This window comes from Poecilia reticulata, chromosome 2 (assembly GCF_904066995.2).
Source record: "Poecilia reticulata chromosome 2, P_reticulata-male-v2, whole genome shotgun sequence".
Classification (NCBI taxonomy): domain Eukaryota; kingdom Metazoa; phylum Chordata; class Actinopteri; order Cyprinodontiformes; family Poeciliidae; genus Poecilia; species Poecilia reticulata.
In genome coordinates, this window is record NC_088831.1 from 38,161,950 (window position 1) to 38,181,597 (window position 19,648).

Consider the following 19,648-nt stretch of genomic DNA (forward strand, 5'->3'; position numbering starts at 1 on the left):
CTGAGATCTAAGGTAATCAAACTCTAACATTTTCTTTTTCTTTACATAAGTGAAAACTAGATTTGAGAGGATTCCAAATATAAAATGCTTCTGAGAGATTAATCTTGCGCTTCTTCTGAACTCTAAATTTGATGGGTCATAGTAGCCTAGTATTTTGTGGAGGCTGCACACATTTCTAGGAATCATAACAGTTTTTATTAGGCTTCCTACATAAGACAGCAACGGTGTGTAAAAGTCATCAAGCTTCACTCTGCTGGGGGAAACCGTAAGTCCACACTAAACTCAAAATGTTTGCTCCGACTGTGGCACGGATAGCTGGTACCAATGGTTTTAATTGCAATCAGTAAACATGTACTGTTTTGTCACATGGCAATCACAACTTCAATGTATGCAATTTAAATTTTATGTTACTGACCAACATAATGTTCATAAAGGCAAAGTGGAAGAAAATTGTATCCAAAGCCTTGAAAAACCTTTACAAGTAAGAACAGAAAAGTGTGGCATGCATTTTTATTCAGGTGATTGCTGGATTTCATTTAGGGACATCAGAGTAAAGCGTGTTAAATACCAATGGCAAAGGTTTTATTTCCGGGACATTTGGAAAATCATTTCCTTTTACTTCAATTATTAAAGCTTTGTTGTATCATATAAGAGCCAGATAAAACACATTTAGACTTGTGTTTTATCAAGTTTAAATTATAATTTTATCATTTAGATGTTGACAACATGTGAAAAGGTTTCAGTGGGATCGATAGATTTGGATGGTACTGTATGTAAAATTAAAATTTCTGCCATTTTGTGAAAACTCCTAACATAACTGAATGAAACTTAAATTACAGTTTGATGCACTCTAAGAAGTTTATCATATAGTGTGCTTTTCACCTTGATCATCTTAAAGTTTTGAGCCCCAACTCTCAGTAAATGTATAAATGTGAGTTCATTTAAAGCAGTGGTACAACAGGCATTTCTCGCTCACTTGAGACCCACACATTTCCCAAGGTGGGATTAATGTGAAGCTAAAATAACCAAGAAGTATTAATTAAGTCATGCTGTGAACCAAAATAATACTAGCTTCATGTGGAAGGCATTTACAAAATAACATAAAAAAATAACTAGCACTGGAAACGCCAAATGCAGAGCAGGGTCATCTACATCGATTTGGGTACTCAGAAGCTCCTGAAGCTCCTTATGTTAACATGAAACATACTGAGACCAATCGTTTCTTTTTATATGTTGTAGGTATGTGCGTTTCGCCAACCATTGATGTTAAGGTAAAAGATTCCTGCTTCCTGAAATGTCAGTTTATTTTTTATTCTATTATCTGAATTATGTTTTGGTATATGGCAACATAATTTATAAGTTTTAAAGTTGCATCTTGAAGGGTTTGCAGCAATATTTTACATTTTATCTTAAGGAGCGAAATCTGCGGATCAGTTTTACATTTGCAATCGCACAAATTATTACAAAAAAAGATGCTGATCCGACTTATGTTTCAGATAGTTTTCGCAGTTTCCTGGCAACAAAGTCAACAGCTAAATTGTGGGCAGATGCAGAAGAATGGAGTAAACAAGAGGAACGTTTTCTACCAACACAGCCTTGTTTCACTACATGCAAAGTACTGTTCCCTCTCTCTGGGCTGTGTCTTTAAAAGGCGCAGTGGTCCTAACAGCAAGGGCTCTTTAAAAGGATTATTCTCTTGTGTGACCTTTATATACCTGGCATTTAGAAAACTGTACTCAGCCAAAAAGTTGTTTTTTTTCTGTATTTGTCCATATTTGTTAAAAAAAACAACAAAAAAGACAACATAATAAAACAGCTTCTATATGGCAAACATTTGCAGAGTAATACAGAATAAGGTGCTTTACATATGACAGGTCTTATTAACATTTGAATAAGTACCATTTTATTTTTGATTTGATTAATTGAAACAATATAACAACCAGCCTGCTACATAATTTAAAATGAACATCTTTCTAGTGAGAAAAACATATGTGGTTTGTGTGCTTTCCTTGGATTTCTTTATTGAAACAAAATTTCCAATAAAATACAATTAAATAATGCCATAACTCTTCAAAGACCAAAAATCAGCAACTATAGCCAAGTAAGAGAGTTGTAGGCACTGCACTCTTCCATTCTTAATTTTAATAATCCTGATTTAGCAACAATCTAAAGCTTTTGAATCTTCTGGACTGCATGATTGATCAATCTTTCTCAAATCTTAGCTTTGAAGCCGTGTCACTCAAAAACAGAAATGGGATTATGACATATCAATGATGGCATAGTGTAAGTAGCAACAAAGAAACATTGCTAACAGCTTTTCAAAGAAAACTGATGAGAAAAATAACTTCTCAAGTACTGCATGGTTTGCTAATTTAAAGATAGAAAAGTTTTTGGAAGGAATGGGAGTCCTGGCGAATGCTCGTGCTCATTAAGGTAATGCTCGTCAGAACTATAAGAAAAGTTACTACATCTACTTTAATACTGCCATAATTTTAGTTTTTGTGTTACAAGTTTTGTTACAAGCAGTTCTACAGTGGAGATTTAATATGCTTGCGACAGCGTAGCTAAATCTCTAGACAGGGTATCAGACAGTTAGGTCTCAGAGCTAAGGCTCTCAGACGGTACTTCTCCTGATTTTCTTTTCCTCTATTGACAAATTCCCATAAAAAATATATTTATTTTATGGGCTTGCAGTAAAGATTTCAATATTGTTACAATTGTCTTGGGTTTTCATTATGTTACACACCAATCAATCCCTGAGTTCAGAACTCTGTATGAGACGACATCGCCCTTTGGTAAATTTTGGCGGTGGGTCCAGCTGCTTTAGGCTCATTTTATTTATTTTAGGCTGTTTTTTTAACCTCTAAGTTAATGTTAGATTACTGAAAAAAAAGATATACGTATAGTTTTTCAAATCACATTTCTAAAATGCATGCCATTTATTTTTTCATTATGGAATATGTAGAATATTATAGATGATCAATATTACAGGTTTTATGTTAGGGGACAGAGTAAAAGCCAAATCAATCAACACCTGCAAAGTCCCTTGGAAACCTATTTCCTTTTTTTTGCAATAACTGTGTTTGCTGCAAATGCTGAGCATTCTTTCCTTCCTATTTCCAGGTAAAACTCTCTGTTTCATTTCACTGAGCAGTGGAATAGAGTCAGGCATTAACACTCATGACACCCTGGTTTCACTGCACAGCAAAGAATCAATACATAAGTCTACTAAGAAGAATGGGAGCCTGCAGGACAATTTAGCAAAGCTTAGCTTTAAAACAAAAAAAGGGGGAAAAAAAGTATGCAAAAGAAAAACTCAACTTAATAATTAGACAAGAGCTACCTAATTAATATTGAGACCTTTCTCAAACTCTAACATATACATAATAATTCATTTTAGGAGCAACAGCAAAGCTGGTCATAGTTGATTTGATGATAGATTGAGCCAAACAAGACTTTATTAGAGGACATTTTAAATGCAGAGGACACTTGAACATGGGGCAGAGGTTCACATTCACACTGAGCAACCATAAACTTAGAGAGTTACAACAGAATATCTCATTCAAATCATATTAATCAGTCAAAAAACATACTGTGCTAAACTTCAATTGAGAATATGTGGCAAAACTTAAGAATATCTGTTCATAGATGATCGCCATTCAGTCAAAATGAGCTTGAGTTTTTTTTTTTTTGTTTAAAGTCATTGGGAAAGATATTTCTTTTGGACATGCTAAGCTGTAATATTAACTGAAGACTTGCAAATGACTACCTGTAGTTTCAGCAAAGATTATCGCTATTGAAAGGAGCTTTATATATTTGTATGTCATATTTTGAAAAATATTTAACAATAAAAAAATATGTATAGTTTTCTTTCCTCTTTACAGTCATTGACCACGTTGTGTCGGTTAATAATAATAATAATAATAATAATAATAAAAGCCCAATAGATTATATTAAAGTTTGGAACTTTAGTCAAATGATTCAGGGGTGTCAGTACTTTAACACCAAAGTATCTCAAACGTGCATTCGTGCTTTTTTTTGTGCTCTAATGGAAAAGAAAGTAAAACTGTTGGTCAAGACACACACTGTGACTGATCTGTTGTTTAGACAGTTTGTTTATTTTGTGAGGTTTGCTGCACATTCTATTATACTTTCTCACTGTGAAGGCGAATTACAGACAGACCTCATGTTGACGCAGAGGCTCTTGATGAATATTTATTGTGCTTTGGCTGCCGGTGTAAATGATGTTGAGACTCAGTAACTTGGCTATGCCCTTGACTGTTTGGTGACATGTGCATCTGAGCCCAGCAGGCCAGCTTTCCTCAGCAGGGAATCCTGCTGATTCCTGATTGTGTTGGTTGTATTTTATATGAGATTTGATTGCTAAGTGGTTTATGATTAAATCCAATGTTTGTTGGGATTTGCTTTTATTTACCTCATAATAACACTCATACTAAGTTTGTGTACCATCCAGTCTAAGAATGAAAGAGATATGCCACTTCATATTTTCAGCCATTTATTTCAGTCTCTGAAATTTCCCACTGGACTATAAATAAAAAGAGATAATAAAAAGAGGATGCTCATGTTTTTGTATCTTGGCATATTCAGGCTCATTACAATTATGTTGGAATATACTTAAATAGAATAGAATAGAGTATTCAGTGGGACAGGTGTTGGTTCACTCCTGACAACTCTAGGCAGAGGGTATTAAAATCACTGGAAACATCAAAGAACATGATCCTCACAGAGCGTCTGGGTGAATCAGAGCTCAGTGAAGGAGACAGATGATGGCATCATCCACTCTGATGCCAGGCTGGTGGACAAACTGTAGCACTCACAATTAAGAGCTCCCCAGGATGGTTGAGGACCAACGTCAGATGATATTTGAGTGCTACTGGGCTGTAGCTGAAGAGGTCCCTGAAATGTGTGGTCTTCAACACTAGTAACACAGAGAAGGTCTTCCACCACTGTGGTACGTTCCCTAGCCTCAGGGCCACGTTGAACATGTCTCTTATGGTGCCACACAGTTGATCTAGACCAAGCCTCAGGAGCTGTTAGCTGATGCCATCCAGCCCTTCGGCCTTTTGCACCTTGATCTTTCACAGTTCGTTCTTCACCTGAAGTGTTGTGGGACAGGGTAGTGGTGTGGGAGGGAGTCCTCTGAAGTGGAATGGGAGTGTGATGGCTGAGAGCTGAGAGGTGTGAAGTCCAGGGAATAAAAACAGGCAGTTGTCGAAGATAAGGGGGATTGCAGCAGGAGAGATAGAGCTGGGGGAGGGGCGAGAGAATGATCAAACCTGTTGAAGAATTGGTTCAGATCATTTGCCCACCATAAAAAATAAATACATAAAAATCTGCAGCAGCACAGTGAAGGTCTTCACATTCAGTGAAGGTCTGAATGTAAAAATATTGAAGTCCATTACTGCTGCAGCCAATTTTTAAAAGAGCTAGAATCTACTTAAATGCTTTGTTTTTTAAAAAGCATACACAAATATTTATGCATGCATTTTTAATATGCAGTGTAGAAGCTTACGCCAACTAGGAATATTTGCTTCTTAAACAGATTAACTTTCTATCAAGTGTAAAAGCTAAATGCTAGCATAACCTTTTACGCATTGATTTTAGAATGAATATGTAATAACACTATGGTAGTGCAGGTTCAAAATAAGAAGAATAATAACCACTTTTTATGTATAAAAATTACAAAGTATTAATTACAGCAATAAACAGAATTTCTACTTTGTTTAATTTCGCATCAGTGACAGAATTTTGTCTAATGCTAAGACACATAAAATGTTCCTTTTTAATAAAGACTAGTGTTAGAGTGGCTGTGATTATCCTGAGCTCTCTTTTCTCACTTCTTTTTTGCTCCGTGTAAGCTACAACCGGCCGGGTGTTTTGTTTAGCTGCGAGACCTTCCTCAAGGAAGGCATCTGCTGAGATACTGCTGCCACAAACATTACCCCTCTACTGCCATTAACTTTTTACTTTTTTTAAACCCCTTTACATGCAGCAGAATGCCTGCATGCTGTTTTTCCATTGTGTTTTCTAGAGGTGAGAGAGTTAAGGGAGTTTTAACATAAAAAGTACTCCTACATCAATTTGCTTTTTGTTTTTTGTGAGCCATTACTGCAAAGTTAATGCTCATGTTTACATGAACATAAGTAATCAGAATGAAAGGCCAGTCAGAATAAAAATGTGTGAAAGTGCATGAATGAAACTGCGCATTTCAGCTGAATTTGAGGTGTGATGTTTGGAACAGAGGCTTCTTTCTAGGTTGTCACCCTCTCAATTCAAGTTAATATTAAACTCACAACACTATTAATAATAGATAATGACACCCAGCTCCTAAATGATTCCTTTGCCCAAACCAATGTTCTTGACAGTGTGGAAAGTTGAACATGACTGGGTGTTGTAACAGGACAATGAAACCCAACAGACTTCAAGTCTGGCTTAGGAAAAGATGAAGCAAACAAGCAAACAAACTTCAGCCTTTTAAGGTGGTTGTGACATGTAGGCCAAGCTTAGTTAAATTCAAATTCAATATATATATATATATATATATATATATATATATATATATATTTTTTTTTTTTTAAAACACTCAACTTAACAGGTTAAATATCTAACCATACCAAAATATAACCACAGAAAATGTGAAGAATGCCTCCAGTTACTAAGAAAAATGTATACATATTAATGTGGATGTACATTTGATTCAAACTCATGCATTAGATATTTGTTGTTATAATTACATCACCATTTCACTCTCCTTTGGTAAGTGTATGTAAGTTTCTCAAAAACACTGCATATTGAGTCAATGTATAAAAGGCATTTCAAACAATTCATGCTGATTTACATTCAAGTCCAGCACCTCCTTTCTTGTGAGTTGAATGACACTTGCGATTCTGATTACAGGATAACATTCTCAGCTGGAGTCCTGCTATGGTTAACTCAGTGTGCCTCTGTGTCTGCTGTGAATTAGCTTTTGCCTTAGCTATGCTTTTCTTTCCTGCTGCACCAGCAGGGGAATAATGTAGATTTTAATACTTAAATGTCAAACCGACTTCATGACAGCAGGCATGTTAAGTTTATAAAATATGCTCTTTTTCTTTGGTTCTTAAGGTGACAAGCTGGGACGTAGTCCTTCACAACATTCGTAGTTGGAGGGAATACAGAGGGGAAAATGTGTCAGTGCAGCTTAGTCGCTAAGATGGGGGGTTGTGAGAGCAAAGACAAAGCTGTAGCGTGCTCCTCCCAGTGCATCACTTCTGACAGGAATGAGACATAGTGTGGGTACAAGATTGTCACCAGGCAACTAAATTCTTGCACTAATAGTTTTGCCAAAAGACAAACGCTCAAACATATGGAAATCTGCTAAACAACATCGGGAGGGGCAACAAAACTGAGAGCATGCAAATGACACTGGTGACAAAAATCTGGATTTTTCTTCAAAATAACTATCACATTTTGACAGGAGTATTTAAAACACTTAATAACTATAAGTGTCTAGGCAAATACAGATCAAACACACACACATTTGCTGCATCCGTTTCCTTGAACAGTGGATAGAACAGATGGGACAAGCCTGCAGAAATGTGGCAAAGGTACCAGGGAGGACAAACAATGAAAAAAGTGTCTTATTTCAAAGATTTGCATATTTAATAAAATCAAGCAAAATTCACACAGTACGACTGGCTAAACGTGTGCTCAGTTAATCGTACTGATTTTAAATGACAGTGAATGTGTTCTTAATGTAATTCCACATGACAAGAAAGAGAAGAAACAACAAACATGATTTCAAACTAATCTTCAACATGATAGTATGCTAAGAATCTTAAATATTTTTGAAACAACGTAATATAACCTTAGAGCTTTTATATCCGTCACTTAAAGAACACCACTTTGAAAAGGAAAGAAAAGGAACTAATGGTCTTGCAGATATTAAAAAAAAACTGCTAAGATAGAAAGCCTTCAGAGAATGATTTTCATAATATGTAGACATTTTCTTTATGAGCCAACAGAAGGCTGAGATCTTAGAAAAATGGTACATAATGCAAAAAGGACAGTCCTTAAGCTCAATAACACAGTGCTACGCTACATTACCCCCCAAACCTCCAGTCTACTGGCGCCAATTCCCTTGAGAACCAGACACATTAGTGATACATTTATTTCAATATGGGGCCTGCCAGATAAACTGCCCTGCAACAAGTTGGTAGGAAGATGCTAAAGCATAATTATAGGCACAGCAAGTCCAACCCAGATATATTGTTAAGTGATTCTACAAGTCTTTTGTCAATTGTACCTACAAATACTTATTTGGAACGTATGATTGACATTATTTTTATTTGTATATTTTTCTTTCTCATTTTATTAAACAGTAAAAGACTGTATAGTCCTTGTGTGAAATTAAAAGAAAAATCCTCTTAGTCCCTTTTTTTTGTCTGTTATTGAGTTCAGTATAACGTATGAACCAGTGATATTACAGTAAATGGCAAACCTATTTGAATAAGTAGTTGTTCATGCATTATTTACTTTGATGTCCCATTTCTTTGTGAACTCTTACCAATTTCTATTAACATTATGACTTACAAAACATTTGATATGAGATGTGATACATACACTTCAATATTAGGACTAAATATTATTACTATAGATTTCCAAAATAAAAATATGTCAGTCTACATACAGCACACAATGGGTGAACTCTAAATTAAAATAAATGTAAATCTGAATCTATATCTACAATTTCAGGCACGTAATCTCATAGCAGAAAAAAATAAAAGAAGAAAAAAAAGGGAGAAAAGTCCAATATTTAATTTAAGAACACACAAGGGGAGAAATATATCCCACATGCAATACTGTACTTTTATACATTTACAATTCCTAAGAGTACAAATTCCTGTCGCCACCGTCACCATTGCCCACATTTTTGGTTACCAATAGATGTGGAGGAAACTGCCCCTCCTTTGCAATCAACACTTAAAATTTCAAAAATATATATTGTCTGCAGTTGTTAGGGCAACCAAATGTAATAGTCCTCTATTGTAGTGGTTGGACCTGACAAGAAGAAAGCAAATTAATAACACTCAATAGAACAATGACAGAGACAGACATGAGGCAGAAATTGTTTATTTTAATTACACTTGTTTTTTTAAGCTTTCTGTTGAATAGGCATGGATTTATAATTAGAAAACTGAGGGGAAGGCTCCTCAGGGAAAGGCGCTGGGTGATGTATCCTCCCCTGTTGGTGAAGAAAAATCAAAAGAAAAAGCCCTGAGAGAGAGAGAGCTGACTTTGAACAGCCGTCATCCCACTTCGCCTCCAGAACCCCGAGATCAACAATGGCAACGATTAGGTCAAGCCAATCATCAGCCATGAAACACAGCTCCTGTGCCCATGTTTTTGAAGTCAGCCACTGACCCCTTTTATTGTCTCTTCCTCTGGGAGTGACAATTCAATCAGAGGATTCACTGGTCTCCATGTTCACCAGATTCACAAAGCTCCTTATGGCAGCACAACTAAGAGGAGCCAAAAGTCCATGAAATCCTTTCCTAAAGGATTCATGATGGATTTAGCTTCTAAATATTCTCTGCAAGCGTGAAGCATCAATATAGGAAGGGAGTAAATGCTGACAGCCATTAATTAGCACAAGGAAAAATGTTTTATGACACCAGAACAAGTTTTACGTAAAATGAATTATGACTGTCCCAGTTTATGGCAAACGCACAGCAAATAGCAAAACCAAGTGTCTCAAGACTGCCTTGACATTTAGACATCCTTTTAAGTTTGATGCACAAATTAAGAGATTATGCTGCGCTTTGCATTTGTTTCATCTCTCCACCTCAACTGCTGAAGGAGTATCATCATCCAAAGAGAAAAAAGTTTGCCTAATTATTGCATGACAAAAGGTGCTAAATTGCTTTTATCTAGACCTTTCTTTTGTCATTCATGAAGACCAGCTGCTTTCTCTGATTCATGAGTTACTGGCATCAGCTGTCCGTTCCTGTGAGCCTAGCAGCTGAGTGGATAAGCTCTTGTCTCCTCCCAGACTCTGGCTATTCCAATCTAAGGCCACCTTTCTTTCCTGCTTCCCAATAATCCCTGAAGTCCTAGTGATTACATCTCCCTGACCAAGCAGAGCCAGGCAGAGAGAAGTAATGTGTGCCACTGTTTTTATATGTCTAGATGACAAGAGTTTAATACATGACCTCATCTCCTTCTTAAGATATAAAACCCTCTATGTGTAAGGCCCACAATACTGTGTCAAATCAAAGCAGGCCTGCTTGCTGCTCCACAATATGCCGAATTTCCGCTGCTTTTATTTCAATTCAAGGACTGAAACGAGGGCTTTTCCTCCACAGCTTTCTGCAATCCTTGGTATTATTTAAGAAGGCAGAGTGCATTTCAATCCTGTCTTTTGTTTGTTGGGTAAAGCTGATCTAATTCCCTTTCTATCGAGACATAATCCACGATAATACGGCACCAATTTCTTTAGATGAATATGCAGGGTCTTTTTCCTGCAGGCTTAGTAAATAAAACTGTGCCAACATTAATCAAAGTGATAATTAATTGCGTTTTGGAGATTATATCTCTTGGCCCCCAGTCACTGTGTGGAATCACTATATTAGATATATTCATATTGTATTCAAAAATCTTCACTTGTAAAGGGCTAACTAGAGATTTAGTCCCTTAAAGCTGCAGCTATTGTTGTAATAAAATAAAATATAGTGGCTAACCTTCTCTTGAAACATGCAATGGGATACTACGTTTAATTAAACCCTTCTGCTAGCAAGCCAGTTAGTAAAACAGTGAACATTTCTCACTGTTTGACTAGAATGCCTAAATATATATATCTTGTAGCCTATTAACACCTATTGGATTTCTACACATTTTGTCATGTTACAACCACAAATCTCTTATATTTAAGTGGGATTTTAATACATAAATTGATACGTTACCCCATAGTTTTATGAAATTTGTGATTTTCTTAAATTTCTCTGCATATAAAAAAATTCTGCCTACCTCTTTTGCTTGCAGTGACAGCAGTGCCATCTGTCATGACATGAACTCACCAGTTTATCTCTCCCTGCTTGAAGAAAAGCATCTCCCCAGCATGATGCTGCCAGTACAATGCTTTACCAAAAGGGATGATTCAGTCAGCATGCAGTGCAATGTTGGCAAAGATTGTTTTCGTCTGGTTCAGAAAGTTCACTTTTTGTGTCAGTTGTACAGAAAACAACCAATTATTCCATCCATTTGCTGAATCTCACATGGCTTGCACCCCCCAGATAAGCTGTGGGCATTTTCACAGTTCCTCTGGTCAATGCTCCTCTTGCACAGCCTACCGGTTCAGGAACGGGCCATGTCCCTTTCTATTTTTTGGATGACAGATTGAACAGTGCAGCATTAGTTCTTCCAAGCCTTGTGCTGTTTAACCCAAACCTGGAATTTTGAAAATAAAAATGAGCATTACAAATGTTCTGTTTTCACAGGTGCATTTATACTAAAATTAAATTACAAACAAGTGAACTCTAAAGTCTGAAGGTAATGTGTTGCAATAGTTTTAAGTATTGATATCAGACTAAAGTTGGCTAATTAGAAATGCATTCTAGGCTTTTCAGATTTTACATATCATTTTTCTTTCATGCCAGTTATGTACTACTTTGTTTTAGTGTCACAGAAATATTATACACCACATTTTCTAGTTATGTGACAAAATGTGGAAGATATTAAGGTATAATAATACTTTTGACATACATGAAGAAAAATACATAAAGTATCCCTTTTACTTAAGTCTCCACAACTGGACCACGTTTTCATAATTAAAGTTTAAAACAAATTGCATTTTACATGTAATATTACAGTTTTATTTTATAAGTGACTTGTGTTTCTGAAGTGTGTGCTGTTGACCTCTTGGTCAGGTCACCCTTGTAAAAGAGACCTCGGTGTTGATGGGTTTCTACCTGGTCCAATAAAAGTTAAAGACAAAAATGAAATGGTGACATTTTCCTTTAGATGCTTTAGATCAACTAAGCACATGTCGTGACAAGGCATAAACCCACGTGCAAGATATTAAAGATAGACCGATACATAAGAATGAATAAAACACAACAACCCCCTTTATCAACAAAGGACCCAGAGGAAGATGCGGCATGTCTTGGCACTGTGTTTGCTTGTGCTTTTGTAGTCTTGGGAACATACTCATTCTTTCTGTTCCTCCTGACTCGTGTCTGGGTCGCATGTTCCTGTTGCTTTATCTCAGCATGCACAGAGGCTGGGAGAGTCATTCGGCAAACCACCACCTCATTGCTTTCATACCCTCAGAGAGCATGCAGGCAGCTGTGCGCGTGTTAACAGCTGGTAAATGTGTAATTATATCATTCTGAGACAAGCAGCTAAGCCTGTGTCTTTTTCTGCAGCACGCATCTTCATCTCAAAGTAACCTGCTTGATACACTGCCTTGCTCATGCTCAGGCATTAATAATTATTGCACACTTGCATACAATTTATGCACAGATGTCACTGCCAAAGCGATAAAGTCCTAATTACGCCCGATAACTCACACCAATGGAAGAACCTGGGCTGAATGTTAATAATTTAGTTTTGCTGCATTATTTGTTTTTGGCTGCGATCAGCTGCATGGCAGTCACAGTCTCATTGTGATTTACAAACGCTCATTCAGCCTATAATTCTGCTCTGTTTCTCCATTAAAGAAAATCTATGTCACAGAAGTGTGTAAATAATAATCCCAGAGAGAAGTCACGCCGCAAACAATTCTGAAGTGAAGGACAAGCGGAAGTTTAGCGGATTGCAGCTGGAAGTGAGAAGCCAAATATTCTCAGTACAATAAAGGATTTACACTTTTTCACAGAGTAACACCCTTAATGAATTCATATATCTATTTTTCAAAGCTCTGAAGTACCAGCAGGCTTTCGTGCTTGTTTGTTTGTTTGTCTGACGAGTCTTTCCAATCACCTTGAAAACAGCTTAATTATATTTTTAGAGTTATATAAAGTACCAAAAAAACCACAACATAGAAAACACTGAGCTTTCACGCCTGAGTAAGATGGTATTTATTATAAATATTAAATGCTACACTATAAGTAGAAGGCATGTATCAGTTATGATGCTTCCCTCGACCCCATAGTCTCTCTCCTCTCTCAAAATCCTATTTAAAATATTTGTCAAGATTTTAAAGCCAGCATTTGCAGAAACTATCCCTTCAATAATACAGACCACAAGTTATTTTTCAAAAATGAATGGCCAAGAATTTCAGTCTCTGTTTATTGAAAGGTAGAAGAGGAATACTAAACAAAAAACTTAACTTTATTTGCAGTAAAAGTAGGTTCTAAAATGACTTGACTCAGGGTGCACACCATACGTTTCCTTTGTTGGGGGAAAATAAGCATATCTGTTTCCAGTTACAATTATGTGGTACTTTGTTTTGACATGACAACATGTGAATAAATTCAAGCAAAACTACTGCATGGCACTACATGCAAAACTGTTTATGGTAATGTTTTTTAAGAATAACAGGAATAGCCTTGTTTGGCAAGAAGGTGTTAAAAGTGGTTGGAGAGCAGTTTCTATGTTAGAGAATTGCTCCCTTTGGTGTTGCTTTGTAAAGCTGCAATGTTTTCTTACACAAATAACATAACAACTTGAAGGAAATAGAATAGCACAGAAAGTAAAATACAGGAACTAAAAAGCACCAGTGTAATTTTAATTTAAATGAGGGCAATGGTCATATGCCCAACTAAAATTATTCCATAAACAGAATGCGCGTCGCTTCTCCACAACTTACCAAAGGGATTTTTAAAAAACCAGTATTAGTTAGTGTATTATAGTTTGGCACTATTTCTAAAATTCTGATCCTGTGCATTACAGTTCTTGTTTCTAAATACCCCTGGAGTCATTCGTATAAAATAAATAAATTACTGATAGCCCAAAATTAGACACCGACGTTCATGAAGAGTAACGAGAAGTAAAATTCTGACTGAAACGGTGTAATGGCATAATTACTCAGGACTTATTGGCATTCGTGTGGAATGGATGGAATGAATGGACTTACAGACATGATCACTTTCGTCGGAGCCGTCGGGGCAGTCGGGCTCACCATCACAGAGCCAGGCCTCAGGAATGCAGATCTGCTGGTCATGACAGTGAAACTCCCCTACGTCGCACAAGATGGGTTCTGGATGGCATGAGGAGAGGGGTGGGGAGGAATAGAAAAGATGCGGCATGAGGCGATGATGTGCTGAAACATTAGGCTTTACCGAATAAAAACATGGTTTAGATGTCCACCTGGGTGAGAGTGAAGCAGAAAAGACATTTCTTGAACTGCAATCTAATGGACAAAATGTTATGAAGTGGTTCTTTTGACAACGAAAAAACTTGAGCGCGAGTGAAACAGATTGCAAAAAAAAAAAAAAACCCTGGATGGTGCCGTTATTTATTGGTTGTAAATATTTAAAGGCTGACAGAAGAACACAGGACCCCCGTGTTTGTTTAGAGAAAAAAAAAAGAAAAAAAAAGCTGATATTAACATTTTTGACAGCCACTCTCCTCCAACAAAGACACAATGTCCGATGTGACTCTGAAACTATTACAAAGCGTCGTGGCAAGTTTCTTTCTTATCTCCTTCTCTTCCGTGGTGTTGTGCTTTTATTTGATGTCGGAACAGGCGGTGTTCAGCGAAAGCCCAGTCAACTAAAAAGTCATCGTAGCCTTTCAATATAGAAAGCATCCATCAAAGCCCTGACATGTTTCCTGCCGGTAGCTGTCACAGACTCGGTTCGATCGCACTGCTGAATAACAAAAAGCTTTTGCAAAAGATTTGCCACTACAATGTCACCTGCCTCTACCGCTTTTCAGTGCCCAGCAAAAACGGTAATTTGTTTCCAAGCTTAACCTGCAGACAATCAGACTCAGCTCACAAAGTCCCTCCTCCTACTCACTCTTGCCATCTCCATCTTTTTTTTTTCCTCCCTCAATGTGTTCCTAACCCATTAGAGGTAGGAGGGGAGCAAGTGGAAGATCAGGTCTGTAGCATCTGAACAGTGGGAGTGATAATTCAACGCACCGCTGCTCCCTGCCCCAGCACCCTCCAGCAAATTCGCTGCCCAGGGACAAATCTGAAAAGGTCAAACATCTCATCCATTCTGGCTCTTCTATTCCCACTGATGCAATATAGCTGATATCCAACAATTTAAATCAAGGTCCCCTTTGAAATATTCAGTCCTTTTTTTTCTCCCTCCAAACTCTTGAAAATCTACACAAAAGCTATTGAAAATAGAAAAAAAAGGTTTGTCATATAGGGCAACGTGAACACTCAAGATTGACATATGAGGGATTTTTTCATTCCTATTATATCGCTTCAGCATAGTTTAACAGAACTATTGCAAATTGACTGAGAATCCTCAACCCCGTCTATGAGCCTCTCTGTATTCTAGTCAGAAGCGTCCAGATAATGTGTGTGAAATTAATATTAATTTCGGGCTTTTAGTGGAGCTGTTCTTTTTTCAGGACACAAGGTTTTTAATGACATAACCTTGAACCTGTGGAGGGAAGCCAGAGTACCTGAAGAGAACGAATGCATGCGCTGCTAAAACATGCAAACTCCACGCAGAAAGGACCAGCTGGGATTTGGGCCCAGAACCTTCTGGCTGAAAAGCAGCAGTGAACTGTGTCACGGTGCAACAACCTCCAAACATGATACGCTAAATGTCTTTAGAGAAAAGTTTTAAGCTCAGATAAAAGAGTAAGTCATTTCTTAATGGCCAAAAATAAGTTTTGTCTGAACCTGAAGATCAGAGGAAATATTTACAATATCTTTATTTAAAATATCTCAATGTCCATCATACATATATATCCCTAATATGTCAACACAGGGGGACATATGCTACATTCCCACAGCAGGCAAATGTGAACCCAAATCCACTTTCTTTGCCCGTATGTGACCTATACCTGACTTTTCCACCACATTTTCAACCCAACAATTCCAATCTTTTAACCAAAAAGCCATCCGATATGTGCCATTTCTATATGTGGTACTAATTCGGATACGTATCCAATTGATTTCAAAGCGTCTGCAGTCTGAACAGTCATGATACATTTTATCCAGCTTTTATGTTACTAATGTGAGACATATGTTATGATCCTGCACCAGGAAAAATAATGGCTGAAAATCATAGTCTTATGTTCACAGATGCCTTTGTTACTGAAGCGCATCACAATAAGACTCCTGATTACACATCCTAGCAGTCTTCCCTGTTTCAGAAATTGCAGTCAATACTCCAAAAAAGGCCGTTGCTGTTCGTAGTGCTTTCTTTTTATCAGCTTCCTTCGTCCTGTTAGGATATTGTGACAATACTGTCGGCTCCATTTGCTGAGCAAACTTTGAAATCGATCCATGAATGGCTCCATCCATCATTACTTTCATAAACAGTAGACTGCTGCATGACGTCAATATTGTTGTTTTTTTTGCTTTAGGGACACAAAACCATTCACACAGAAGTCTCGTTGTGGTCAAGATTAAATAGCAGTATAAACGACCACCCAAAAATAATCAGATTTCAGTAAAAAAAATCGAAATTGAGCATCAAGACCTGCTGTCGGAACATAGCCATAGAGACATACAGGAAAAGCAACCGTGCACTCGCTCACTCACAACTTAAAAAGAAAAATCTTAGGGAGACCCGTTAATCTAACAATCATGGATTAGCCGGTGGGAGGAAGCCAGAGTGCCTGGAGAAAACCCATACATACAGAACATGCACACTCCGAGGTAATAGTGCTACCAAGTGCACCACTATGCAGCATCTACATTAATCCCAAAAACATTATTTACACAAACTAGGAAGGCATTAATAAGCACATGCTGTGTTTGCAGTTGGCAAAGACACGTTCAGATTGATGAAGTTTCAAAAGGCCTGTCTTCCATGCCTTTCAAGTTGAATTGATTACCATTGAGAAGCAGAGTGCTGGTAACAGGAGGGCCATTTCCTCAAGCACTGAAGGAAGTCAGAAAAAAAAGAAAAAGAGAAAAGAAAGAAAAAAAAGGAAAAAAAGGTCCCTTCACCTCTGAGGAGCCCAGTTACCGACTGATGTTCTACCTCCTTTCATGCTTCTTCATCTTCAAAGCTAAGGGGCCAAATATGAGCCGAGCAAATGACCTCTTATGTCATTTCATCCTTTCATTCAGCTTTCCCCAAACAGCTTTTCTTTGTCAGGCAGCACAGCCCCAAAAGCTGCTGGAAGCAACAAAGGGACAAACACCGAGCTGAGGGAAAGTTACAGCTTGGTAGTATTTGCATTAGAAAGACACATGAAGGTGTAGCGTTACTCATCATCATATATTTCGGCATAATTCCATGCAAACATTACTGAAGTGTTGATTTCTATATTTAAAAAAATGCCATAGCAATCCTTTGTAAGTGGGAAAAAACACCCCAACAGGCTCCATTACCATAACAGTGGGAAATGCATAGCCGGCACTCAGCTGGGCACATTATCATGAGCACCATTCCTAACACCCAGCAGCCGCCACTGGCACAGCAGCGTGGCTCATTAAAGCTACCGAGTCTTTGAAAGGTGCCAGATTTTCGGAAGAAGAAAGGCTTGTTTGTAAAATCTGCAAACAGTGTTTGGGACATATATTATTATCAAGTTCTTTATTAAGATGAGATAATAGTTTCATACTGTTGAGCTACTCACAGCATATTCAGAATAATTTAACACAAATGCTAAGACGGCACAGCACACTTCCTCATGCGGCATTTAGCAGCGAGGAATCCACTGTCCCATTTGCTCATTCCTAATAAACTGTGAATTACACACGAGCTTAGGTCTTTATTTTTCTAAACAACATTATACGACAATGAGGTGTAAGCTACAGACCACTAAGACCTCCCAATCCCCTGAATTGCAATAAGGCGCACATTTCACAATATGCTACTTTGGATAAGTCTTAAGCCAAGCACCTATTCAAATAAGAGCTAAGTTGAAGAAGCAGCAGTGCACAGCTCAAAGAGCCTTTTTTCCAAAGCTAAAAAAGGAAGAAAACTGTTCACTCTGAATAGCAGTTTTTAAAGGAAATGTTACTCATCCAGCTTTTTTTTTTTTTAAGTCTAGTATTGTATGAATCTGAGGTTGTTAATGTATCTCTCTCTGAGACATGAACCGAAATATTTGCATTGCATAATCTCACAAAAGGTCAAGGTTAATAGGTCAAGGTATATCTGCTTTTAGACCATGGCAACTACTACTTATGTTATGTGGAGAATTATCTGTTCTGCATGCTGAGTTCTTGATGTATGAGGTTACAGAAGAGTCAGTGAGTTGAATTCATGAATTCAATTTATTAATACCAAAATACAGCTGGTCCATTCTGACCTGCCACCTTTAAGAGATAACAGACAAAATGGCCCCCAGAAGAGGGTGTGGTCTCCTTTGTTAGCCTCTATCCAAGTTACGCCCCAAAGAGGGCGTTACTTAGCTCCTAGTATCCTGTAGTCTTAGCTGTGGGGGCGTTTCCTAACATGTCGTTTCTTTTAGTTTAGGCTTAGCAACTAGCTAACAAAGATAGAGGAAGGCACAGAATTATTTATTCTCAACAGTTACATGGGCAGCCTTTAGTGGTGTTCAGAAGATATTTTGTTTTTTTTAATCCACTGCCACTTTGTTACAGGACATGTAATTTTCAGTAAGCCTCGTAGCGTAGCTTCCTTCATTCTCTGTATGAAGTAAAACATCGAACAAGGAACTGGGTTTTACCAGGCTAGTGGCAAGTCAACTTCCCATGTGCACAAATACAATAGTTGCTTATATTGTTATGTACAAAAGTGTAAGCTTAGCATAGGATACCATTTTATTCACTCAACATACTATTTCTACTTGAGTAGAATTGGTTTTCACTTAAGTTACTTTTTATCCAGATTATTTTTGCTACTCAGTCTATCATACTTAATTTCATATTTTTCTGTTTTCTGAATATACACATCTGCAACAGCATAACACCACTCGGGAATTAATAAATTATTCTGATTCTGATACAGTGTCTTCAAGTTATGATGCTTACACCACTGAATTAACATCAGAATCAGCTCGACTCATCTGGTGGTCAAATTATGTATGCTACTGGCAGTGGCGCAAAAAGTGGGTATGCAGGGTATGCAACATAGGGGCGCAGCACCAGAGGAGGCGCCAAAACCCCGTCTGGAGGGGGCGGTGCGCCGATGATGTTTAGATCGGGGGCGCCGATCTATGTTTTCGCATCCACCTGAATAATGTGTAGTTGCGCCACTGGCTACAGGATTAAAAGCATGCACACATCTTCACATACCATTCAAATGAAAGGCAGATACACATTGGTGAGTTAACAACAAGATAATTAATTTTGAACACCAGCAGCCAAAGACATAAACTTTATTTTATGGTAGCAAGATCACTACTTAAGGGAGATGAATAATACCATAAAACCTTTTATGGAATGCAAATCATCAGCTGTCCAAATATTTTATTAAGTTGCAACTAGCAGTGATTGTGGTATAAAAAGGCAGCCATTTTGAATTTTGAGCCCTGGGTTGCAAGAAACATCGCTTTTAGTCTGAATTCTGACTTTGCCAATTTTTTTTTAATTTACTTT

At 37.5% G+C, this 19,648-nt stretch overlaps 1 protein-coding gene across 6 annotated transcripts in view; it reads right to left on the reverse strand.

Moving 5' to 3' along the window:
- Positions 1-19,648, reverse strand: part of lrp1bb (low density lipoprotein receptor-related protein 1Bb) — a 315,310-nt gene that overhangs the window by 204,169 nt on the left and 91,493 nt on the right. For 5 of the 6 annotated variants that reach the window (XM_008402891.3, XM_008402898.3, XM_008402881.3 and 2 more), the window contains exon 2: positions 14,075-14,197. The exons of the other annotated variant lie outside the window; for it this stretch is intronic. In XM_008402891.3, the coding sequence (XP_008401113.2) occupies positions 14,075-14,197 (123 nt within the window). The remainder of the gene's footprint in view (positions 1-14,074; positions 14,198-19,648) is intronic. 6 annotated transcript variants of the gene reach the window in all.